This window comes from Triticum dicoccoides, chromosome 3A, assembly GCF_002162155.2.
Source record: "Triticum dicoccoides isolate Atlit2015 ecotype Zavitan chromosome 3A, WEW_v2.0, whole genome shotgun sequence".
In the NCBI taxonomy this organism is placed as follows: domain Eukaryota; kingdom Viridiplantae; phylum Streptophyta; class Magnoliopsida; order Poales; family Poaceae; genus Triticum; species Triticum dicoccoides.
This window is the reverse complement of record NC_041384.1, coordinates 716,660,966-716,686,775: the sequence shown is the minus strand read 5'-3', so window position 1 is coordinate 716,686,775 and position 25,810 is coordinate 716,660,966. Positions and strand designations below refer to the sequence as shown.

The following is a 25,810-nucleotide window of genomic DNA, read 5'->3' as shown; positions in this document are numbered from 1 at the left end:
CCTAACCCCGTGCCGTCCTCTGCTCGTAGGAGAGCCATGGCGCCACAGGCCTCCCCGCACCGCTGCCAGTTCCCTGCATCGCATGTGAGCATGCGTCCCTGCTCTATCCTCGTCCCTCACGTTCACCACTCCCCTGCACGCGCTCGATCGCCACGTCAGATGCGCGCCCTACCGTCCGGCTCTGCTTGCTGTTGCCGCTGCGTTGCTGCTGCTACCGCACAGCCTCCCGCACCCGGCCGCTGGCGCCGTACGTGGGCGAGAGGGGGCGGCGGGCGACGGCGGGCGGCGTCGAGGGCGAGGGCGACGGCGGCAGGCCTTCGGCGCGGCAGAGAATCGGAGAAGACGAGAAATGGAGGCGACGGGCCCTTGTATTTATAGCCCCCCCCCTTTAGTCGCAGTTGGGGAGGCGACCCGCGACTAAAGGGTACCTTTAGTCGCGGTTGGCGAGGCGACCCGCGACTAAAGGGTAACCTTTAGTCGCGGTTGTGGAGGAGACCCGCGACTAAAGGGATTTTTTGGCGGGTTTTTGTTCCCGCGCGCAACGACCTTTAGTCGCGGTTGGGCAGGCCAACCGCGACTAAAGGTATTCTTAAAATACTTTTTCTTTTTCAAAATGTTAAAAATACAAATAATATATCGAAAAATTCAGAAAAATAAAACTAATTCAATTCAATATGTTAAAAATACAAATAATATATCAAAAAATTCAGAAAAATAAAACTAATTCAATTCAAAATTCTAAAAATACAAATAATATATCAAAAAATTCAGAAAAATAAAACTAATTCAACTCAAAATTCTAAAAATACAAATAATATATCAAAAAATTCAGAAAAATAAAACTAATTCAATTCAATATGTTAAAAACACAAATAATATATCAAAAAATTCAGAAAAATAAAACTAATTCAATTCAATATGTTAAAAACACAAATAATATATCAAAAAATTAAGAAAAATAAAACTAATTCAATTCAAAATGTTAAAAATACAAATAATATATCAAAAAATTCAGAAAAATAAAACTAATTCAATTCAAAATTTTATACGCCTAGGCAGGAGTATGACTAAATCACTCCAAATTTCATGTATCATCAGTGGTATCTCGAATCATTCGAAAATGGACACCAAACACATCACGGGTAATATAATTCACATGATCCATTCAACAAAGTTTGGTACAATAAATTATTACACATCATTTCTTCCCTTGTGTCCCTGCTTGCTTACGATTGTGTCGTATCCATGGAGCATCCTCATCATTTAACTTAATGCTTGGGTCGGTGTTCACTTTGAAGGGCGGAATTTCAGCAAACATATTATAATCTTCTGACATGTCTGTCTTGTCCTCCACTCCCACGATGTTTCTTTTCCCTGAAAGAACAATGTGGCGCTTTGGATCATCGCATGATGTACTGATCATTTTCTTATCTTTCCGTTTCCTCAGTTTGCTACTCATGTCCTTCACATAGAAAACCTGAGCGACATCTTTCGCTAGGACGAATGGTTCGTCAAGGTAACCAAGATTGTTGAAATCCACCATTGTCATTCCGTATTGCTGGTCCACCTTTACCCCACCTCCTGTTAGCTTGAACCATTTGCACCGGAACAAAGGGACCTTAAAGGAGGGTCCATAGTCAAGTTCCCATATCTCCTCTATGTAACCATAATATGTGACCTTTTGCCCATTCTCGGTTGCTGCATCAAAGCGGACACCACTGTTTTGGTTGGTGCTCTTTTTATCTTGGGCGATCGTGTAAAATGTATTCCCATTTATCTCGTACCCTTGGAAAGTCGTTATAGTCGAAGATGGTGTCTTGGCCAACATGTACAGCTGATCTACAACATCATTGTCATTCATTAAATGTTTTCTCAACCAACTGCCAAAAGTCTCCATGTGGGCCTTCCTAATCCAGGATTCAGGCTTCCCCGGGTTGCCCGAGCGTAAAATATTCTTGTGTTTCTCAAAGTACGGAGCCACCAAGCTGGAATTGGTCAGTACAGTGTGGTGTGCTTCAGTCAGAGAATGACCGTCCATACATGTCGTTGATTTCCTTTCGATCGTGCCTTTTCCACTTAGTCTCCCCTCGTGCCGCGATCGAGGAAGACCAATCGGCTTAAGGTCAGGAACAAAGTCAACACAAAACTCAATTACCTCCTCATTTCCATAGCCCTTGGCGATGCTTCCTTCTGGCCTAGCACGGTTACGAACATATTTCTTTAATACTCCCATGAACCTCTCGAAGGGGAACATATTGTGTAGAAATACAGGACCGAGAATGAAAATCTCTTCGACTAGGTGAACCAAGAGGTGCATCATAATATTGAAGAAGGATGGCGGGAACACCAACTCGAAACTGACAAGACATTGGATCACATCGTTTTGTAGCCGTGGTAGATCTTCTGGATTGATTACCTTCTGAGAGATTGCATTGAGGAATGCACATAGCTTCACAATGGCTACTCGAACATTTTCCGGCAGGAGCCCCCTCAAAGCAATCGGAAGCAATTGCGTCATAATCACGTGGCAGTCGTGAGACTTCAGGTTTTGGAACTTTTTCTCCGCCATGTTTATTATTCCCTTTATATTGGACGAGAATCCAGACGGGACCTTCATACTGCTCAGGCATTCAAAAAAGATGACCTTCTCTTCTTTGGTCAGAGCGTAGCTGGCACGACCTTGAAACCATTCCGGATGCCGGTCATCAGGGTCTTTCAAACGTTGCTGGTCCTGCCGTGCTTCCTTTGTATCATTTGTCTTCCCATACACGCCCAAGAAGCTTAGGAGGTTCACGCAAATATTCTTCGTGACGTGCATCACGTCGATTGCAGAGCGGACTTCTAGGACTTTCCAATATTCTAGCTCCCAGAATATAGATTTCTTCTTCCACATGGCTGCGTGCCCGTCAGCTCCCTTCGGAACTGATTGTCCGCCAGGACCCTTTCCAAAGATGACTTTCAAATCCTTGACCATATCAAATACCTCAGCACCAGTGCGTTCCGCAGGCTTCGGCCGGTGATCTGCCTTGCCGTTGTAATGCTTGCCTTTCTTTCTTACTGGATGAATTTTCGGAAGAAATCGACGATGCCCAAGGTACACGTTCTTCTTACAATTTGGCAAATGTACACTTTCAGTCTCATGTAAGCAGTGCGTGCATGCATTGTATCCCTTATTTGACAGTCCCGAAAGGTTACTAAGAGCAGGCCAATCGTTGATGGTTACAAAAAGCAACGCTCGTAGGTTAAATTCCTCTTTTTGTGCTCATCCCACACACGGACACCAGGTCTGCCCCACAGCTGTAAAAGTTCATCAACTAATGGCCTTAGGTACACATCGATGTCGTTGCCGGGTTGCTTCGGACCTTGGATGAGCACTGGCATCATAATGAACTTCCGCTTCATGCACAACCAAGGAGGAAGGTTGTAGATGCATAGAGTCACGGGCCAGGTGCTATGGCTGGAGCTCTGCTCGCCAAAAGGATTCATGCCATCTGTACTTAGACCAAATCTTATGTTCCTTGCGTCAGCTGCAAAATCTTTGAACTCTCTGTCGATCTTTCTCCATTGCGTTCCATCTGCGGTGTGTCTCAACTCCCCGTCCGACTTACGGTCCTCTTTGTGCCATCGCAACAACTTGGCATGCTCTTTGTTCCTGAACAGACATTTCAACCGTGGTATTATAGGAGCATACCACATCACCTTGGCGGGAACCCTCTTCCTGGGTTTCCCGTCCTCAACATCGTCACCAGGGTCATCGCCTCTGATCTTATAACGCAATGCAGTGCATACCGGGCATTCATTCAAATTCTCGTATTCACCGCGGTAGAGGATGCAGTCGTTGATGCATGCATGTATCTTCAGAACCTCTAAACCTAGAGGGCAGACAACCTTCTTTGCTTCGTACGTACTGGCGGGCAACTCGTTATTCTTTGGAAACATATTCTTCAACATTTTCAGCAAGTTTTCAAATGCCGAGTCAGCTACACCTGCCTGTGCCTTCCATTTCAACAAATCCAGTGTGCAGCCCAGCTTTTTCAGACCATCATCGCATCCAGGGTACAACGACTTTATGTGATCCTCTAACATGCGATCCAAATTCTCCCTCTCCTTTTCAGTTTCGCAGCGTCTCCGTGCATCAGCAATGGTCCGACCAAGATCATCAACGGTCTCATCACGTGCCTCTTCTTCACCTTCACCTTCACCTTCCCCTTCACCTTCCCCTTCACCTGCCCCTTCACCTTCCCCTTCACCTTCAGCATCCTCCATGAAAGTATCACCGAAATGAGCAAGATAGCTTTCATCGATGAAATCATCCCCTTCTTCATCTTCTTCCATTATAACCCCTCTTTCTCCATGCTTGGTCCAACAATTATAGCTTGGCATGAAACCGTGCCGAAGCAGGTGCAGGTGAACTTCTCTTGAGGAAGAGTAACCCTTCTGATTCTTACAGTCAACACATGGACAGATAACAAAACCCTTCTGCTTGTTCGCATTAGCCACTACGAGGAAATCTTTCAAACCCGTAGTGAACTCGCGGGAGAGTCGGTTACCGTACATCCATTGCCGATTCATCTACATTATTATAATATAAAATATATAATTAACCATCATGCATTTGTTAAAGTAACTAGCTATAAACAATAGAAATTAAACAATGAACAACACACATGCATATTTTATCAATGACACACATGCATGAAAGGTTCAAGTTGCTAACCGCGATCGAGGAGGAACCTCAAGTGTGGCTCCAACACTTCATATCATGTTTGTTTCACGCTGTTGGGCATTTCATCAAACACCTTGTGTGCATAAGAGGAACCAAAAGCAAACCTACACCCCCTTGTGAAGAGAAGTGGCACCAAATGGCTAAGTGAGTGCGCTGAACTGGTATATATAGGGGAGGAGCTTTAGTCGCGGTTGGCCAGGCCAACCGCGACTAAAGGCCTTTGGGCACCTTTAGTCGCGGTTGGCCAGGCCAACCGCGACTAAAGCCCCTCACGTGCACCAGCTGGCCACCGAGCGCCCTGGCCCAAGCCTTTGGTCGCGGTTCGTCTGCCGAACCGCGACTAAAGACTTCATTAGTCGCGGTTCCTACAGTTTCGCGACTAATGGGGCTGGACGGAAGCCTCTTTTTCTACCAGTGCCTACCGGACCCTTCCCTTCCCATTCGGTTTACCAGAGTACCAGGACATTTATCAAGTCCTCCTCACCTTCACCATCGCAACCTCTCTCCTTCAAATCATACTTCCCCACAAACCGCCAAGGAGTCGCCCAGCAACCGCCCCGCTCTCCGCCCTGACCCCCTCCCCCTGTGTCCGTGCCGATTCAATACCACCAACAAGGGGGGTGGGGGTGGAGGAAGCGTGAGCCGGTTCTACCACCACAAGTGTAGAGCCTCATGCAATGTAAGATTCGGGCCCAAACAATGCCGACACCTTCTCGCTTCGCTCTTGCAGCCACCACATCCCTTCGATTTTTATTCCATGTGCCTCCTTCTCAAATGCACAACCTTGCAAGGCATTGTATTTGTCCTCCCAAATTCTCAGTCTTCTTACATCTCAAATTGTCTCGGGCTCCAAGTAAATGTGCATCCTCAGATGCACAACCCTGAACAAAACAAGGCATTGTATTTGTCCTCCCATGTTCTCATTCTTCATACCTCTCAAATTATCTCCACTACACACAATGTGTTGCCTCTTCTTAACATCCACTAAATCTCCATCATGATTCCTTTTCCTGCCTTGATCACCATCAAAAACAAGAATTCCCATGCATAGAAAAGATATTCTAATAACACTAAAAATATAAAAAATTAACCAAACTTTAATAAATGAGTCATCGTATGAATAGAGTACTCACACCTATTATCTAAGTATTTTTTAATATGCTTAATCAATTGTGGATGGACAAAAAACGACTTCCCTTAGCCTTGCAACCATTCCATCCGCTTTGAAGTGAGCTACAAAGGGAAAATCTCGAGTGCCAAACCTAGTTACTTCCTCCTGGGTGCTCATATTATCAATCTACCGAAGCACAACATTTGAAGTCAGTCCAAGGATATTAGTTGGATTTGTCCTGAAACTTTATTAAAGTATTGTTTTTTGTGAAAATGACTAAGGCCAAATATTAAGTAACACAGGTCCTTACCCATACAAAGAAAAGCACATTTTTATTTGAGTTGTAAAAACAGGAATCCTTGTAACCAAGAATAAGAAACAATCGTGAGAATGTTCATGTCACTGAATTTGCATTGCCTTTGCCTAGTACCCAACATGGCTTCCAGATTGGCTTTTCCTTATTTTGGCCAAGGAAAACATGCTCACTTTTTCCAATGCAGTTAAAATGTTGAACTGTGTAAGCCCATGACCAATGTCAAAAGCTCTCAATAAAAAGGAACATTAGTTCAACAACCCGCAACTTAGATACACTCAAATTATGATCTTTCGGTTCTGAAGTTAGCATTAAGTTTCGAATAATGCTAAAATATGAAAGATAACGGAATTGCCACACATTACTGGACACCAAAAATTTCTGTATTTTTAGACAATAGTATTGAACAAGCACAAAGTTGCATATGTACTGCATAAAAAACGAATAAACAAACAATGAGGAAGCAAGCACCCACTGCTGACCTGAGTCACACAGGCGCACCTCCTCCGCCCTTGGACGGCTTCCAGCGTCACCGGAGGGACATTGTCCACATTGTTGACATCCTTCTCCACCACCTTACACGCAGCTTTTCCCACACTTCGGTATGGCCAACACAGACCAGATCCTCTCCGGCCTTTCACCTGAAGCATGTTGGTGCATACCTTATATGCATGAGTACTTGTCCGACTTATTTTGCAATGCAATTTATTTGTCAGCTGGTGGATTTGGCTGAGAGAAACCAGCACGTACAAGCTAGCCAAGCTAAGCTAATCATTCTCCCAGTCATCTTCACGATTTTGCTTCATTCGTAGTGGTAACCTCAAGGCTTTGGCATATGCTAATGAGGTGATTGAAGAATCTTGCAATTCTGATACAATATTTTTCCTGTCAGAGCTAATTATGCGCCAAAACATATTGTCAGCATTTTTCTTGAACCAAGATCTATAATCCTTGCTAATTTTTCCTCCTTTTCTTGCATATTCAAAACCCAACCGGCCTAAGTGCAACGTTGACCTTCAGTACACCCTATAGTATTGAGTATAGAACTTCAATATGATATTTAAGAAGAAATGTCAGTTTTTCTCTGTATCTTTAGTGCACTCACTCACGTGACTGTCCCTCGACAAAAATCAATAGGTTTTAGATCCTGCAAGTACAATCTTCACCTTAAAAAATAGAGCATGTATGTATGTCAGAAATAAGTACTCCCTCCGTAAAGAAATATAAGAGCATTTAGACTACTAAAGTAGTTATCTAAATGCTCTTATATTTCTTTACAGAGGGGGTACATAAGGAAGAGAAATATATCCGAGAGAGGATTCCTACTTGGTACATGCCATTATATATGGACACTTCATATGAAGAGTACGCCAAAAAATTAGTAGTTTGTATCTGCAAGGCCAACTCCTTGTTAATTAATTTATAACCCATTTGGCACAGGTCAAAACGATCTTATACCGAGAATATTTCCAGGCAATAACAAGGAAATCTAACCCATATCTTTGGCAGAAGAATATTGATTAATGCTTGCACCCATTTGGTGGTGCCCTGCAGCAGAAGAATAAGGAACTGATAATGTCGGAACCCTCTATCCAAAACTCATCATGTACACCAAAGAAGTCTGCATAGGAACAAGTGGTTGCTTTCCTTGTCCCATCGAGCACAAGAACGAGATTATGGAGCAGTACGCAAGTAAATTGTTGGGTTAAGGAAATGTGCACAAGCTAGTAAGGCTAGCTTTTTGCATGAAGCTCGTGAAAACATCAGTCTAAGTACACAAATTCCTTTATAGATCGAAGAACTAACATGCAACACATACCTCATATCTAAATTGTGCTGCTCGTCAACTATATTCCTTTGAAAAATACTCTAGCAATTTAAAATTTAATGTATGTCATTCGGTGGAATTTTCTCCTGAAGTCTTCCACAACACATACCATTTATAGTAAAAATTTACATAAAGACCAATTTCAGAGAAAAAGAACATTACTTCTGATAGTACATGAATTAGTATAACACACAATTACCTCTTCAAAAACATGTATTCTACAAGTTGGAACTTCAAACAGGGAAACCGAGACAATTCTAGAACATAAACGACCATGAGAAAGTATCCAGCTAGAGATAATAGATGGGAAATACATCAGGCTACTCTTACCTAATTAGTGCAGTAGTATAACTGTCGAGCGGTGGCTGCCGACCATCACCTAGGACACACGAGGACGTGAGTCTCAGCTCTCACTTCGAACAACAATTAAAGGAAGAAGTTAGGCAGACACTCATATATGTCATGAACACACACATTATTTCCCATAAATATTTTTTCACTATCTAGGATCGGATCAAGCACAAAGATAAAAAAAGTGCACAAAAATAGGATCTGAAGCAAAAGAAATCGAAGGCATGGCGCTGAGGGCCCATGTTGTCTTCTTCAAAAGGAAGACCAATCTGCTGGACGCCGCTGATGCACTCTACTCATGGAAGCGCCCAACGGCACGACCTTGAAACAAAAAACATAGAAGAAGGGAGGTGAAACCAATCATTTCCTTTCGGTCTACATATAAGCTCTGCCAGATGAAACGAGGAGGCAAGCAGGCATGGACATCACGTACCTTGGCGAATCCCTCCGTTGCCACTGGCGCCGGTCTGCCTCTCGAAAAAGAGGACCACCCGCTAGTGGCCGTCATCCAAATCGCGTTCCTGTTCCTTCTTCCCGTCGAGGGACTTTGCCTTAGGTGGCCTATTGTGCGCCTATGCCAGGGTAGTGGAGAAGGCAGTGAGACACCGACGGAACAAGATCAGGGCCCCATCCTAGGCAGGCGGCGCCATCCACGTCGGGCATGAAGAGAGCCGATGGGAAGGAGGGGAGGTGGGGTAGAAGGGGAGAACAGCGGCGGCTAGGGATTGCGGGCAGGGGGACGTGCGAGGTAAGTGTTTTTCCCCCGATCTTTGTTGTGTTGCCTGCACGGATATATAGGAAAACAAATAGGTGGATTAATTCCTTCCATTGTATCAGTGCTGGGAAAGGAAGCGAGGGACAAAAATCAATCGAGGGGCCTTTAAGAGTAGAGATTAGTTAATTGGATTTTTTTTCTTAAAGTACGTTATTTGTTTCCTTAAAATTCATTATATGTTTCTTAAATCAAATTGCATTGATGGGATGGATCGGTTGATTTGGGTAGTCCATTATTTGTTTCCTTCGTATCCATTATATGTTTCCTAAAGCAAATTGCATCGATGAGATGGATCGGTTGATTTGGGTAAGTTAGTAAAGTTAGATCTGTGGCTTTTTGTACGGTAGGAAAGTGTTTGTTTAGAAGGAAATAGTGAAAAAAAAAACCAATGGGGTGGTGGGAGGGGGCCAAAAAAACCAGACAACAAAAACAGACGAAAGTGGTGGGACTATTCAACCAACTCGTCCATTAGAAGTAGAGATCCATAATTCGGTAAATATTATGGATATAAAAACCAAATGGGAAACCAATTCGGTTTTTGGTGGGAAGGTGATCTCACGTAAGAAGGTAAGCAAATCATGATGTGATTTTTGAATCCTTAATTACCCAAGAATTAAATGAGCACCTACCAAAGAAAGCGCAAGAATTATTACCTGATATAAACCGATGAAGTGGGGGGAGGGAACAAAAAAATCTACGAAAAAAAACCAACGAAGGTGGGACGAAAAAAACCATGGCAGGTGGGACAAAAATTGACCGTCGGAGACTACCAACTGCTCCATTAGGAATAGAGATACCAGAAGTACCGTCCTACATGGCAGACGCATAGTGCCAGCGGTTTTACCGTGTTCGCTCGATTGATTTAGATAAGGTAGGAAAGTTAGATTAAAATATATTATTTGTTTCCTGAAAATCTGTTATTTGTTTCCTAAGACAAATTGAACCAATAAAAGGAATTGATTGATTTGCATAATTTAAGAAAGTTAGATCCGTGATTTGTTATATGTTAGGAAAGTTCTGGTTGTAATAAAGAGCGGAGAGAAAAATAAACCGATGGACCAGGGTGGGAGGGGGTGGTGGGAGGAGAGACGAAAAAAACCAGCGAAAAAAACCCAGCGAAAAAAAACCGTGAAGACTATTCACCAATTGCTCCATTAGAAGTAGAGATCATGAGATATAATGTTAATGCATAAGAATTTACATGAGTTTATATTCTCTCCAATCTATTTATCACTCTATGTCTTCACCCGAAGAAAATGTCTCCAAAGCTTCCTTGATATGATGACCAGATCTTGTTGTTTCTCCTAACGCTTCTGGAAGAAAAGTCATCAATAACCACATCGGTATTTATTTCATCCAACTTTTCTTTCTCAATGCATACAATAGCAAGACCATTCAGACTAACCACAGTGGGAGTAACATAAGTGGTAATATCACACATCTTTAGGCAAAATAGATGATGTGTCGAGTAATTAATGAGAAAATAAAGACATGTGGTAACATAACTAGTTACTGTAACATCACACATAGCAAGACAAGATGAGTCCTGAGTGTGTGCACGGGTATAAAGACCCACCCCATATGTACTGGTCGAGGTGCGAAGTAATGAGCCGAGCCTAGGAGAGCCAAAATATGAGCGTAGTCTTCGCCGGGACCGTGGTGTGCACCCGATCAGCAAGAGAGAGAGAGCTCATCTGCAAAAGATGCGGTTTGTTGCCGATCCCGGGTATGTGCCCAGTAAAGTAAGGCCATTCATGCGGCGGAGGCGCCGTTCGTGCGGTGGGCATTTGTGCGCAGGAAAAACTTGTGTCTAGTGTGCTCCTCCTTCCACCTTCGTGTGAACGAGTGAGAGAGGAGATGAGCGGCGAGCTGGTCCGGGGTTTGTCCCGACATTTGGTATCATGAGCTTGGTTGTCTTGGGCATGCTTCACCGTGCCAGAGGCGTACCGGCGATGGCGGCGTTCATCGACGGCTGCGTGAAGCTTCGGGCCATGTGTTGGTCTATGGAGATGCGCGGCGCTGCGGCTGTCATGACCGACGCGAAGGCGGCGCGCGGTGAGTCCGCGTGAGCGTGGTTGATGTGGAGTCCTCCGTGGTGCGGCTACGGGGCACGGAGAGTGCGTGACGACGGCGACATGCAACAAGACCGGACGTGGTGGTGGCACACGGCTTCGACGTCGAGCGACGCGGCAACCGCCGCTCAGGCGCGGCGAGCAGATGGTGCATCGCTGCGCGCACAAAGGCATGTGGTGGCGTCGGGCGGAGATGTCCGTGACGACGACGACGACGACGGGAGCTGCGACAACTCCGGCGATGGCGACATCACGATTTAGGGGGGAGTGTGTTAGGAAATAAACCACGAATGTGTCATGGCGTGTGATCCAGGGTCGTGTGCGGCTACGTCTGTGCGCAGGTATGCTCTCCAGGTCTGGCTCGTAAGACAGCGGCCGTTGGCGTGAGTCGTGGGTTGTTCGTGCAAGGCGTGGATGTAGTTAGCAATTAGTTGCATGCATGGCTGAGTTTGTTAGCTCATGTGAGTAGTGCGGTTAGTGGTGGCCGAGTGCAGCGGCAAGCCAAGTCAGTGCGTGCGTGGTAGCTAGCCTGGTGTGTGTGCACGGGTATAAAAACCCACCCCATATGTCCTGGTCAAGGTGTGAAGTAAGGGCATCTCCAATGCGGGGTGCCTAAACAGGCGCTTGAGCAGTAAATAAATAAATGATTTATGTGTAAGCGCTTGCTTGGAGTCTGGGTCTTCAACGCCTAAACGCAAGCGCTACCTTCAATCCAGGCCAGTTTGTGAGAGCGGAAAAGATGGAGCGCTCGGCGACTTATCTGGCATCGGCGCCACAGATTTTTCGAGGATCACACTGGAATAGCTGAAAACGGCCGGGATTCAGATCCTGGCGCCTGCGTTGTAGATGCCCTAATGAGCCAAGCCTGGGAGAGCCAGAAGATGAGGGTAGTCTTCGCCGGGGCCGTGGTGTGCATCCGGTCGGCAGGAGAGAGAGCTCCTCTGGGTAGGCTGTAGTTTGTTGCCGAGTCTCGGTATGTGTCCAGTAAAGTAAGGCCGTTCGTGCGGCCGAGCCACCGCACGTGTGGCGAGACGTTTGTGCGCCGGAAAAATTTGTGTCCGGTGTGCTCCTCCTTTCACCTTCGTCTGAGTGAGTGAGAGAGGAGACGAGCGGCAAGCTGGTCCGGGGTTTGTCCTGACACTTAGTGAACTAGCGGTCGATTCTTTTGGTCCGTGAGTGCTACCTACGTGATGGGCTTGGGCCTTCTTTTTTTTCCTATAATTTTTTTGGACCTAAAGAAGAAATATCCTAATGTGTATACTATACTACTACTTGGGCCAGGGCCTCTACCTCCCAGGGGCCCCGGGGCGGTCGCCCAGTTGCCCCGGCCTATGGGCCAGCCCTGGCTTAGTCGATAATTGGAAAATATGGGGGGCAATAATATTCATCTTCTCGAGAAAATAATCAACAGTTTTTTTCTCTGATGTGATGTGAACATCCATTTTGATATATGTTCTATATATATTCTATTCTATTCAGCATATGATGCTCAATTAGTCAGTTGGACTCTCGATTATATAGCTGCTGGTAATATCTTGGTTGTGTACACAGTGATTTTCATTAGCTAGCTTAGCAGGGTGTAAACATCCGGAATCGGTTCTTACGATGCTGCTTTCTATATACTAATGAAGGTAGACACATCTTCTGAAACGACTTAGAATATAAATGAGTCAACGGCATGCATTGATTGATGCAGAGACCAGAAGTTTAATCTCCTTTTCAAAAAAGAAGACACCTGCAATATCCTTTCAATCTGGAGTAGTATTTTGCCTGAAATTTTCAGGTTCAAGCTCAGATGTAAAAGTAACATTATATATAGTTGAAAACACACAAGAAATATGCTACTTTTTCACCCGTGACCAAGCTACCTTTTCACCCAGTTGTCTGAGATTCTCCCACTTTTTTGGTAAATAGTATCGGGAAGACGAAGAGTGAGAATAGAATCTCTCTGAGTTGTCTGAGATTCTCTGAGTTGCCTTGGGAATACGAGAAGCCTAAGTGCAGCGCAGGCTCAAATGACAGCTCTATACTGTTGGCATGTGTGTGCCCTTGCAGTCCCTGGATGCTCTCTCCATAAGTAAGACCGGAACAGCATACCACTCTACCTCCAGCACCACCGGTGAGCTTCTTCTGGCAAGTGACCCTCTTTGTTTGCAAGTTACTCATATCCTCTCTTCTTCCACATCTGCATGGAGCAATAGTATTTGTTCTTAGTTTCATTGTTGTTTTGCTTTATTTTTATTTCTGCTGGTTTTCAGAAGCTGGTTGGTAGGATATAGCACAAAGCAGTTATGTTGTCCTACCATGATATGAGTTTCAGAAACTGAATGTTCTATGATTGCTTACCATCAGTGTTTCTTTTCTGTTCTAAGAGACATCAGTGGTTGATTCATATTAGATCTGCATTTTATCCCCCTAGTAGCATCACAAATGGAGCCTAGTAGTCAATAGATCCAGTCAGAAAATTATTTTCCCTATGATAGATTTGCATTTTTTGCATACTCTCTCATGTAGTACATGGTAACCATGGTTCGACAGCACCAGCTCTGATTGAGCACACTGTTCATATTTGTTCATCTTGTACAGCCAGGAGCGGACAAGACAGGGTGGGAGCGCCACCACGTACGAGGACAGAGGAAGACGACCATCGAGGCGACACAGGTAACTCAGTTGTAAAAAATCTCCATGTCTAGCACATTTTGCACTATCCAATTCATGCTGCTGCCAAATCCAGCATGGAGTCTATACATACTGTCAAAATCAAGCTCATGCCTGAAACATTTAAGTTTGCATATACTTAGTATTTTCTCTACAAGTACCAAATGCATGTATCCTAATCAATGTTTTAAATAGCGGGCTATGGAAAATAGCGGCGGGCCTTCAAATCAGCTATAACGGGCTAAAGCGGGCTATTTATGAAGGCAGTCATTTAGTGGCACCCTGCTGAAAAGGCTATAGCGGGTTATAGCGAAGCTATAGCCGGCTATTTAAAACTATGATCCTGATTCATGAATCATATATAAAGATGCCTGAAGCATCAACTTTGCATATATTCAGAGTGCACACAAACACAATGGTCAGTTGCATTTGCATATGCGCATAACTTTAACTTGCAGATCTAGCATACATGCACAGCATAAATGTTCTTCTCACAACATTTAGTCCAAGTACAAAACGTTTGGTCCTAGCACCCATGGTCACACCTGAAATTCAGTCCCAGCACTGAGCGCACAGGCTTGCATCTGCTCATACCCCAAATTTGAGTAACAAAAGTGGGCTATATTTTCAATGCCCCAAATAACATGGGGCTTATGCTCATCAGATCTCCAAGAAATATTTAGGGCGTCATACTGACCACAAACGGCATGACCTTTACTTTTGGATTTGGGAGAGGGCATCATAACTGATCTTGAATGATTTTAGGGTATCATTAGTTATGCAAACACATGATATATGGTTCGTTTTACAGGACTTATTCAAGATGAGTGATCCATGTGAATGCTGCCAGATCAAGCTTAAGTTTCTAAGGCAGATCAATGGCAACTTCATGCACAGCCTGGTTAGCTATTTCTGCCTTTCCTAATTTCCTAATTCAGTGGGCTGTCCGATGTTTTTCGAGTTTTTTTGTTGCCTCAAACAGTTTTTGCACCATTCCTTCTTGTTACAGGTCATACCGGAGTGGTTTGTGAACCAATTTGGAGGAAAGATCTGGAGAACTGTCAAACTAGAGTCCCCTAATGGTAACGTCTATGATGTTGGAGTTACCGAGAATATGAACCGAACAATTTTGAAGTCTGGATGGGCATCATTTGTTGATGCCAATAAAATAGAAGAAAATTATTCACTGATGTTTCGTTACCTTGGAAACACCCGCTTCAAGGTTACAATATTCGATTCCAGTGGTAAGCAGAAAGCGTCGTGCTGTGCTAGGATGGGAACTGCTGCTTCTGATGTTAGGAACCCAAGCACATTTGATGTTGATAATTCTAGTAGTTCTTGTGGTGGTACTACTCAGTCTTTACCAAGTGAAAGATCAGATTCAGATGGAAGCCAAAAGGAAAGCTCGTATGGTTATAAAAAATCAGCAAAGAAGGCTGCAATATCAGATTCTTCTGAGGAATTATCAGGTAAGTTGTGTACTGGGATTATTCAGTTACCTCCACCAAATGTCCTCTTACTGTTGAAACTTATTTACAGCTGAAGACAGTCTATCTAGAGACAATTTGGTGGAGTCATATGATGTACAGGTGCATTTGAATGACTATGTATTATCAGGGAAATGTGATCTTACAGTAGCACAGGAGGCAAAAATACAAGCACTTGTAGAGAAAATTCGATCTGAAATCCCGGTGCTTGTTGTACAGATGAAGAAGACCAGCGCAAACTTTGGTAATCTGGTATGGTAGTTTTATCATCCGCATTTCTTATGAACTGCTTACCTTCTGTAGCTACTCAAAGTTTCTAGTTATGAACTTATGATCGTTACTATTTCGGAAAGACGGTTTCGTTCGAAATATTTCGGTATTTTCAAATTTCTTTTCTAAATACGTTTGAACCTCTGTTAATACATGGCCCTTCGCATAGCCCAGTGGTAGGCAATTGTTCTAATACCTCTCAGGTTGAGGGTTTGCTACTCATTTTTGCATTGTTTTGTCTTCTTATTCAGCCTTATGCCTGATGTAGAATATTTTTGCAAAACAAATGCGTTGCTGAGATCCGAACCTGAGTCTACAAAGTGGATATATGGAAAGCACCATTGGATGTATGAGTTTTTTGAATAGAATTATTGCTACAACACTAATGTATCCAATTGCTCAAATTCAAATTTATCTAAATTTTATTTCACATTTTAAGAAAATTCGCAAATTTCGATGGTTTTAAGGTTGAGTGAAATTTTCTTAGTTTCAAAATTCTAGATCTAGGTTCTGGTTCTAACCCCAACAAGCCTGTGAAGGATACGGTTGCAATAAAATCTATATCTACATTACTAAATCAGTATTATTGTTGCCTTATCAATTGAAGCCATGTGTATGACAGTCATAGAGTATTGTGTACTTCGTCTGTCAGATAAAACAGCTCAACAGTATCACCATCTACTCTATCTTCTTTTCAATTAGATAATACGTAAGGACTACGCACTCAAGTACTTCCCATGTGAAGCTACAAACATCATACTTCAGCTGCCTAGGAAGAACAAGGAATGGAAGTGCAGATTTAATCCAGGTCGGCGCAACCTTTATTTGGGCTACTTTGTCCATGACAACTGTGTTCAAGAGGGAGATATCTGCCTCTTTCAGCCAATAGCAAAGGTTAAGGAAGGAAGATTTACCATAATTGTCCATCTTCTTCACAAAGAGAGCGTTCGTCGTTCCCCTGGCGGAACAGCAGGGATGACACACACGGCTACCGACAGAAGAACAAGCGCAAAGACGTCCTTAACAGCCCGTGTTAAGAAGACGTCCTTAACAGCCCATGTTAAGGAGGAACCAGCCACCGATGGTATGGCACACACTGCACATAAGACATCACATATGCTAAAATTTAGGGGTCACATTTCACATGAAAAGTATATTTTCTTTTCATCAATTCAGCCTGATTCTATTGAAAACCTATTCAGGCGAACATAAGACTACTGACAGAAGGACAGGCGCAAAGACGACGTTAACATCCCGTGTTAAGGAGGAACCAGCTACCGATGGTATGGCACACACAGCATACAAGACATCACAGATTCTAAAATTTATGGGTCACACATTTCATATGGAAAAAAAAGATTTAGTTTCATCTATTTAGCTTGATCCTTTTAAAACCTATTCAGGTGAAGATACTTCATCTTTGAGACCTGAAGAGGATGGAGACAATTCTGAGGGAGCTTCTGAGACCCCCTTCGTACTGCCAGAAAGAGCCTCTATAACGCCAGCACAGGAGCAGAAAGTGCGGGAGAAAGTAGAAGCCTTTGAGTCGACAGTACCAGTTTACGTCGCGATCCTGAACAAGTGCAATGTTGCTCGGAAATCCGGCATGATAATAGTAAGTTCAGTAAATACAAAATATGCCTATCAGTTCCTCAACAATAAATTTGCCTATCTGCATCTGTGTCACTAACATCCTCCCCGCATATGCACATAAACAGACCATGGGCAAGCAGTACGCGTCAAGATATCTCCAAAAACAGTACTTTACCGGGCATCGTGGAAAGAAGAATGTGATCAGTCTGGTGCTTCAGCGGGAGGGGAAGAGTAGGATGTGGGACACGGAGCTGCGACGCGGGATTGATCGTATGATGATCTGTAAAGGATGGGTTGCTTTCGCCCGTGGCAACCACCTGCAGGTGGGTGACCTCTGCCTCTTCAAGCTGATGGAGAGCGAGGAGCCGCTGAAGATGATGGTTTACATCATTCGCCGTGAGAAGTGCTTAGATTGAGTCATGGTTGGGCACTTGGGCTCTTGCTATTCTGATTATCTCTAAATGATTGGGAGAGGAAGGAACATGTTTATTTATCTACTGTCAGAGGTTATCTCAATGGGTTATTAGTTCTGTGTGCGCCTTGTTATTATCTAGACTCTGAATGACTTTGGATGGTCAAGTATGAACTACTAGTTATGTGGTTCTGATGAGTTCTGTCAGCACTTTGTTATGTAGGGTAACTATGGGGTTAAGTTAATTTGAACAACTTATAATTATGTGTTGCTGTGGTTTGAGGGCATATGTTTTTGCATGATTGATGCATTTTCGCTTGAGCTGAGAAGGTTAAGGCCTCTTTGGGTCGCATGAAGAACAAAATGAGGTTCGACTCTTTCAAGAACTGAAGGCCTACAAGCCACCGTGGAAAGAACAATTTGACATATGTATGGAAAGTCACTACAGTACAAGCCACCGTTCCAACGCGTTAGCCCTCCAGACCGACATTGTATCGGTCAAGATACGCAGCATATATACCCATAACCGGATGCATATGCACGCAAGAACCTAGTGAGAAATGTATATGCGTCTGAAGAAACAAACTAGTCACTTCTGGGAGGCAAACGAATATATTTTGTTTTTCTAGAGAAAGAAAATGCGGACATATAGAATACACAAGAGACATCAGGTGTACTAGAAACGGAGCATCCATATGGGAAAAAAATGGGGAAATAGAATCACTGAAAAAAATAGCAAGCTGTAGCGAGGCTAATAGCACACTATAGCACGTAGAAAATTGTCTCGCTAAATATATTAATATACAATGTCTCACTAATAGCACACTATAGCGCACTTTAGCATACTATAATAGCACAATTTAAGGGACGGTGCTATTCTGTATAGCGCGCTATTTTTTTTCCTTGCATATAATGCAATATAAACTGAGCATCCACACCTAGAAAATCAGAAAATCGGTTGTCTGGAGTGATAAGTCTTGTACTCTTTGGAAGAACCCCCTGCAAGTATGAGTTTCGCAAGTGTAGTTTTGTATGAGTTTCGCAAGTGTAGTTTCGCAAGTGATAAGTGTAGTTTTGTATGAGTTTCGCAAGAATTAGTGAATTGCCCATATGGATGAGCATAGTTTGCAAAACAATATTTCATAAAAGAATGCCGTTTAAAAAAATATTTTCCCTGAATTTTGTCGCCTCCCCTTTCTCTCTCTGTTCCATAAAAATTTATCTCATCGTCAGACCATTGGAGCATTGCTATGAGGCCGTCGGGACGGTGCTACATTCCACTCTCTTTCGCCACCGTTAGATCTCGTTGGTGAGTACTTTCCCGCTACCTTGCAGCAGACTGCCATGGAAGCACCTCCCACAAGCGGTTATTGTCCAATTGGCACTATGCATCTTCCCATGCAAACATGAGGAGAGAGGCCGGTGGTCGCGCTGCAAGATGGGACAGTGATGTTTGGATGGCTGTTGCGAGAGGCACCACACCCCTGTTGTGATGGGGCGGCATGGTTACTGTGAGCCGCGCTGGGGTGGCATTCGATGATGCTGCAAGGGCTGTGGTGCTGCGAACATGCATCAGTTGTTGCGAGCCTGTCTAGTGATGCTATATTTGCTATCCCCATTGCTAGGCCGCCGGCGTTGCTTCGTATAGTGTTGTGATAAGCAAAACCGATGCTGCAAGGTACAACTGGTGCTGCAAGGGTGCCCGCGTGCTATGAGACGACCACCAACCATTGCTTGCCGGAAATGCTAGGATGACGAGGTCTACTGAGAGATCCACCACATGCTACTGCAAGGGGACGGTGGGGTGCTGCAAAAAGTTGGGGTTTGTTACAAGCAATGCAGTGTTGGCGATGCAACGAGGCTGCTGTGAGTAGCATGGTTAATGATGTTTAGATGTTGTTATGTCTCACACGGCTGCTTCAAGCGAAGTTGATGGTGATGATACCACGGTTGATGCAACTACTGCGAGTAGTGTTGTTGGCGATGTTGAGACGGCTGGTGCAGCTGCTGCAACACAAAACACGTTGCTACGAGTGGCATTGTTGCATCGGTGCATATGGGATCTAGGGCCTATGTAGGAATGAGGTAAAGGAGGACATCAAGACAAGGTGCTGCAATTGAGATCCAACGGCCATAGGAACTAGATCTGACAGCTGATGACCCAGGCGATCCTAGGCAAAGATCATTCGACTGAAGCCTAGCAGGCACTTGATTCTAGAAAGTTTCATCAATTTCAGCAAATAAAAAGAATCAATATTCAAACCATGTTCAACATTGATTTTGTTTTGAACATGTCATCGAGATGAAGAGGATTGTGGACACAGATCCTGAATCAGACACCAAGTTTTAAAAACATATATCGTTTGGAAAAAACTGTTAAATGAATGGAGAGAAGGTTGAACTGCAAAATTAAGCGAACTCTTTGAATTTTTCGGTTGATAAACAAAATTCCAACGGTTGATAGACCATGTAGTAGTACATCAGGTACGTATCCCTATGCTCCCAGAAGAAATTGCTAGTACCAACCTATTTTTTAATGGAATGTCTTGTGGCTCTTTATTGCAAAATCAAATAGTTACACGGTCTATTACAAGAGGCATGATAAAACTAGGGGGATCTCCATCCCAAACTAAGACATAATATGAATCATAAACATGCCTAGCTATAGTATGAGCCACCTTATTTGCATCCCTCAGGCAGTGTTGGAAAGAAATATTCCCTATCCTCCACTCCATCATAAAGAATTTCGCTCAAATTGCTTCTATTGCATAGTTGGATAAGTTCCATAGAGTCAGATTCGACGATATTGGAGAGCATCGCATTTGGTCCACTAAAGCAAGACCTTTTTCAAGCACCCGCGCTTCCGTTGTAGCCAGACTTCAAACATTGAAAATTCTCTCAGATGCTCCTGCTACAGCTTCACGAGGATAATTGCAAATGACTGCCCCTATTGCACCCCATGGTGGCTTCGTCCATGATATTTCATGTGCATTCACTACTCGTCTGTCAGAATGGTTGGAGGTGAATGCCTGGATAGCAAATGCTATCCTAGCTGGTGAAGCTAATTGTTGGCCTTTCAAAAGTTCACGCCTTTTCCACTAAATGTACCAGGCGCCCACTGTGAAAATTTCCTTCATGCTGATTTGCCCAAGAATTGACGATGATCAGTGGCTGTTATAAAGGATGTCCTCCGAAACGATGGACCCCGACTTGTCAGTAGAAAGCACTTCTTCAATTATATCATAGATTCTGAAAGACTTCCAAACCTGTCGGGCTCGCTCACAAGCGAAGAGTAAATGCATGATGTTCTCTACTCTAGCTTTACATACCGGACATTGTGGAGACTCTGAAATATGTCTAGCTACCAACGTTGCATAGGCCGGAATTGTTCCATGATGTGTCTTCCAAGTAAAAATATCACTTTGCTGGGAACATACAAAACTTCCATAGAATTTCCCACACCGGATTCCCTTCGGCCATTCGCTAACCATCTTCCCTTCTCATTCTCGCCCAAATTGATGATCACATTTAGAATAATATGCTAAGCGGACTGAGAAGGTAAACAATCATGTTTTGTTCCATACAATGAAATCTTCCAAAACATAAGTATTCATTGGGATCCTAAAAATTCTTTCTGCATCAATAGGTATAAAAGTATCCCTGATTAGGTCATCATCCCAAGATCCCATTAAATGGTTAATTATCTCATCAACATGTATTAGAAGAACATGGTCTCCTGGTGATTATCTTTCTCGTTGGGCCGGTAGGGATGCAATGATCCTCCATGTATCAATGTGAGTACCTGATCCCACTCTCGAGATATGGCCCCTCTTAAACACTTGCAAACTAGCAACTATGCTCTGCCAGGTGAAAGAAGAGCCCTTCTTTGTTCATACTTTTAGCACATTCCCATTTGGGTAATACATGGCCTGTAAGACACGAGCACACAAAGAATCAGACTTAGTAATAAGATGCCAACTTTGTCTTGCTAGCATTGCTAGATTAGAAGCATGCAGATCTATGAAGAATAAGATGCCAACTTTGTTTTGCTAGCATTGCTAGATTAGAAGCTTGTAGATCTATGAAGCCCATTCCCCCAACTTCTTTGGCACACATAGACTCCACCATGGCGCTCAATGCATATATTTTTGTTCATCAGAATTGCCCCACCAAAATCAGACCATTATGACATTCATCTATTTGCAAAGCTTCTTTGGAAATTTTAAAGCTGACATATCAAAAATTAGTATGGATTGAATAACACACTTAAGTAGTGTTTCCTTTGCCCCATGGACAAAAGCTTTTCTTTCCACCCCTTAATTCACTGAATCATCCTTTCTAACAAGTACATAAAGCTTTGACTTTCATCCAAACCCACAATTTGGGCTTAAAAGAACATTGCACTTTGCATCACTAACTAGTTGTCACAAACTGTCACGGTATTGGTCAAGATCTTATCTCAATGAGATTGCATTAATCAAATCCATTTTGATAAATATAATGGAATCATCAACAAAAAAGTAAATGAGAGACTGATGGTGCATTTCTGCACACCTGGTCACCTTCAGTGCCATAGACCTCCTCCTTTTGAGCCAGAATAACCCTTCCGCATAGATAAGGAACAAATATGGGGAAAGCGGATCTCCATGTAGAAGTCCCTTGAAGGCACAAAACTTTCAGTTTCTTGATTATTGTATCGGACTCCTCATGGGGATAAGAAAAGTCTGCATTAAAACCTAACTGAAGCATCATCCTTTCTAGAAAGACCCACTCAACATGATTGTAAGCCATATGCATATCCAACTTTACATCACAGTAACCCGTCTTGCCAGCCTTTGTAACTTTCAATTTATGCATACACCCATAAGCCAACAGAATATTCTCAATTATGAACCTTCGAGGAACAAAAGCACTTTGGACAGTCGAGATTACCTCATCAAGGATTCCTTTCAAATGGAGAGCGATCAGTTTTAAGATAACCTTGTACAAAACATTGCATAAACTGATTGGGCTATATTGGGAATTTTTCTAATTCGTGACCACCTTGGGAACAAGTACTATAACAGTATCAATCCATCCCTCAAGAATTTGCGTTCTTCACATCTTCCGTTTCATCTATTTAAGTAAGCCGTGCCATCTCCCCAGTTACCTTGATCATCTTTCAGCCGGCTGATCCGGTTCTTGTTCCGCCGAGCCGACGCAAAATTCTGAAAGTACTCCGTTGCCTCCATTGAATTTCTTCAAGTTCTAATAGTTTTTCAATTTCAGCGGCCAGCTCTGTGTTTGTTAATGTTTTTTTTTTGAAACACGCAAGAGCTTTGCGCTTTATTTCATTAAGGAGAAAGTTTTACAAGTTTCAGGATTACAGGGAGCGCAGCTCACCCAATCACCAACCCACACGCTAGCAATCTACGTCTCGCTGTGAGCCTGTGACCCACCGGCCGCAACCTAGCCCGGATCCTATCCTTCTAGTTTGTGAATGTTTCTGACGTTAAGTCTCCCCTAGTGACTTCGTCTAAGATGGTGTTTGGTTCTCTAATCTTAGGACTTTTTCTAATTCCAACTAAAAAGTCTCTAGTCCCTAAAAAGTCCCTCCCTATTTGTTTCCAGAGACTAAAAAGTTCCTAGTCCCTTCCTAAAGGTTATTAAATGACCATGTTACCCCTAGTATATAGAAAAATAATAATCAAACAACACCATGAGATGGCGGGCCAATGGGTGCATGGAGGGGCATTTTTAAAAAAGTCCCAAAAAATCTCTCCTTAAGAGTCTTCCTCATTTAATCTCAAATGGTTAGTTTAGTCTTAAAAAATCCCTCCAATTTGATAAAAAAATCTTTAAGAAGGACTTTTTCTAAGGATACTTTTTGTCCTCTTCAACGCGCTACGACCCCGTCTGTGCAAACGGGAGTGGAACAGGGCTACCAACCTGTTAAGTAGCACGACAGAGCATGGCCAGCTCGCTCTACTAGTACACCATCGAAGAAAACGGAGGCCTTTTCCACAACACCCGGACTTTTCCGTGGAAGAAAGGTGGAAGAAGACAAGACCGGTTAGGCCGCACGACGCGCGCCATGCATCGGTTTTGGCGGGGTCAAAAGTGGCAACCCGACCACGTATACAGGCGGGCGGAGGAGCTGTGTATAAAAGCGGCGGGTAGTGCAGATGCATAGGCACACACCAGCTCCTAGTAGCAGTGGGTAACACTGGAGAGCAGCAGATACAGACAGGGGGCTAAGCTAGCAGCAATGGCTGGAAAGGATGTTGCTTCCATGTTTGCCGTTGCTCTCTTCATCGGAGCATTCGTTTCTGTTCCTACAAGTACGTATATTCTCTCATGTTCTTGTATTTTTCTAGTATCTGCTTTGAATGCATCCAACTACTATATATGAGTGTGGTCACGAGGCAAAGCAAATCCATGGAGCCGTTGAAGAGTTCCTCTCGTCCCAAGGTTTTTAAGAAATTTGAGTGGACACAAACATTTTTGTTCAAAACACCGCAGTGCATGCAGAGGAATTCTTGTAAAAGGATTCCAACGAGATTTTTATAGTATAAATCCTACGAGATTTCGTATCACAAATCAAACATGTGAATTATTTAAGGCGACGCATGTACCACTTGGAGATATCTTAACATGTGTACGATTCAATGGATGGTAGTCTTCCACGTCAACTCCTACGACAGCTAAACGGATGCCACTCTTATCCGCATGCGCGCAGGTGTGCAATCCATCGGCGTGTGCTACGGCGTGATCGCCAACAACCTCCCGCCGGCGAACGACGTGGTGCAGCTCTACAGGTCCAAGGGCATCACCGGCATGCGCATCTACTTCGCCGACGCCAAGGCCCTCTCCGCGCTCCGTAACTCCGGCATCAGCCTCATCCTCGACGTCGGCAACGACCAGCTCGCCAGCCTCGCCGCCAGCACCTCCAACGCGGCGTCCTGGGTGCAGAAAAACGTCCGGCCATACTACCCGGCCGTGAACATCAAGTACATCGCCGCCGGTAACGAGGTCCAGGGAGGCGCCACCCAGAGCATCGTGCCGGCCATGCGGAACCTCAACGCGGCTCTCTCCGCCGCTGGGCTCGGCGCCATCAAGGTGTCCACCTCCATCCGGTTCGACGAGGTGGCCAAGTCCTTCCCGCCCTCCGAGGGCGTGTTCGCGAATGCCTACATGACGGACGTGGCCCGGCTCCTGGCGAGCACCGGCGCGCCGCTGCTGGCCAACGTGTACCCCTACTTCGCCTACAAGCGCGACCCGCAGAACATCAAGCTCAACTACGCCACGTTCCGGCCGGGACCCACGGTGCGGGACGACAAGAACGGGCTGACCTACACGTGCCTGTTCGACGCGATGGTGGACGCCGTGGTCGCCGCCCTGGAGAAGGCCGGGGCGCCGGGGGTGAGGGTGGTGGTGTCGGAGAGCGGGTGGCCGTCGGCGAGCGGGTTCGCTGCGACGGCGGACAACGCGAGAGCCTACAACCAGGGACTGATCGACCACGTCGGCGGGGGCACGCCCAAGAGGCGTGGCGCGCTGGAGACGTACATCTTCGGCATGTTCAACGAAAACTTCAAGAGAGGGGAGCTCGTGGAGAAGCACTTCGGGCTGTTCAACCCGGACAAGTCGCCGGCGTACCCCATCCAGTTCAAGTGATCTAGTCTTCTAGTCTAGTCGAGCTAGCTTACACGTGTACGTACCCAGGTCTTCTTCTTCAGCCTAAATAAGCAGCACGTAAGTACACACGTTCGACACGTACTCCATGGGAGAGGGAAGCCAATGACTTCCTGTTCCTGGTGGTGATACATCATCATGTTATGAGTAAAGAGAGGGAAGCAGTTATGAATTTGTGATCCCGTGCGTAACGTGCGCTGGCCTCGACGACGATGAGTCCACTATGCCGGCCACTCCATCGCGCGCTCGCAGTTCGGTTGGATCAAAGTGGTTGCGATCGTACGTCAAGTGGTGCACCCATGCTTCTGACTTCTGTTGCGTGCATGCTCACCCACGTAAGTGATAGATCTCACCGTTTCCTTCCTGGAATTATTTCGCACGAGCTGACGACGGAACCAACACCAATCGCGACGACATGAGGTCGACGTCTTCGCGAGCCAGGACCGGCACGCGCCGTCTTAATTTGCCGTACCTGGCCGACTTCGGCCACCCGAGGCGAGGTACATAAGTAAGAGCATCTAAAGGCACCCACAACAAATCTGG

General features: G+C 44.5%; 2 protein-coding genes across 2 annotated transcripts; both read left to right on the top strand.

Moving 5' to 3' along the window:
- The first annotated feature begins 11,056 nt into the window (after positions 1–11,056).
- On the top strand, positions 11,057–17,600 carry LOC119273081 (B3 domain-containing protein Os03g0620400-like). The gene is made up of 8 exons (XM_037554376.1): positions 11,057–11,159; positions 13,763–13,848; positions 14,646–14,735; positions 14,844–15,303; positions 15,374–15,573; positions 16,294–16,675; positions 16,995–17,206; positions 17,310–17,600. Exons 1-8 carry the CDS (start codon positions 11,057–11,059, stop codon positions 17,598–17,600), a joined length of 1,824 nt encoding a protein of 607 aa, XP_037410273.1.
- A 6,179-nt stretch (positions 17,601–23,779) lies between these two features.
- Positions 23,780–25,439, top strand: LOC119270422 (glucan endo-1,3-beta-glucosidase GII-like). Its single transcript, XM_037552425.1, has 2 exons — positions 23,780–23,916; positions 24,315–25,439. Exons 1-2 carry the CDS (start codon positions 23,844–23,846, stop codon positions 25,247–25,249), a joined length of 1,008 nt encoding a protein of 335 aa, XP_037408322.1. The 5' UTR covers positions 23,780–23,843; the 3' UTR covers positions 25,250–25,439.
- Positions 25,440–25,810: the final 371 nt, after the last annotated feature.

Coding starts and splice junctions, on each gene's coding strand:
- LOC119273081 (XM_037554376.1), top strand. CDS start 11,057: ATGGCGGCGTTCATCGACGGCTGCGTGAAGCTTCGGGCCATGTGTTGG. Junction 15,304..15,373: donor TTCTTCTGAGGAATTATCAG/GTAAGTTGTGTA, acceptor ACTTATTTACAG/CTGAAGACAGTCTATCTAGA. Junction 16,676..16,994: donor GGAGGAACCAGCCACCGATG/GTATGGCACACA, acceptor AAACCTATTCAG/GTGAAGATACTTCATCTTTG.
- LOC119270422 (XM_037552425.1), top strand. CDS start 23,844: ATGGCTGGAAAGGATGTTGCTTCCATGTTTGCCGTTGCTCTCTTCATC. Junction 23,917..24,314: donor ATTCGTTTCTGTTCCTACAA/GTACGTATATTC, acceptor GCATGCGCGCAG/GTGTGCAATCCATCGGCGTG.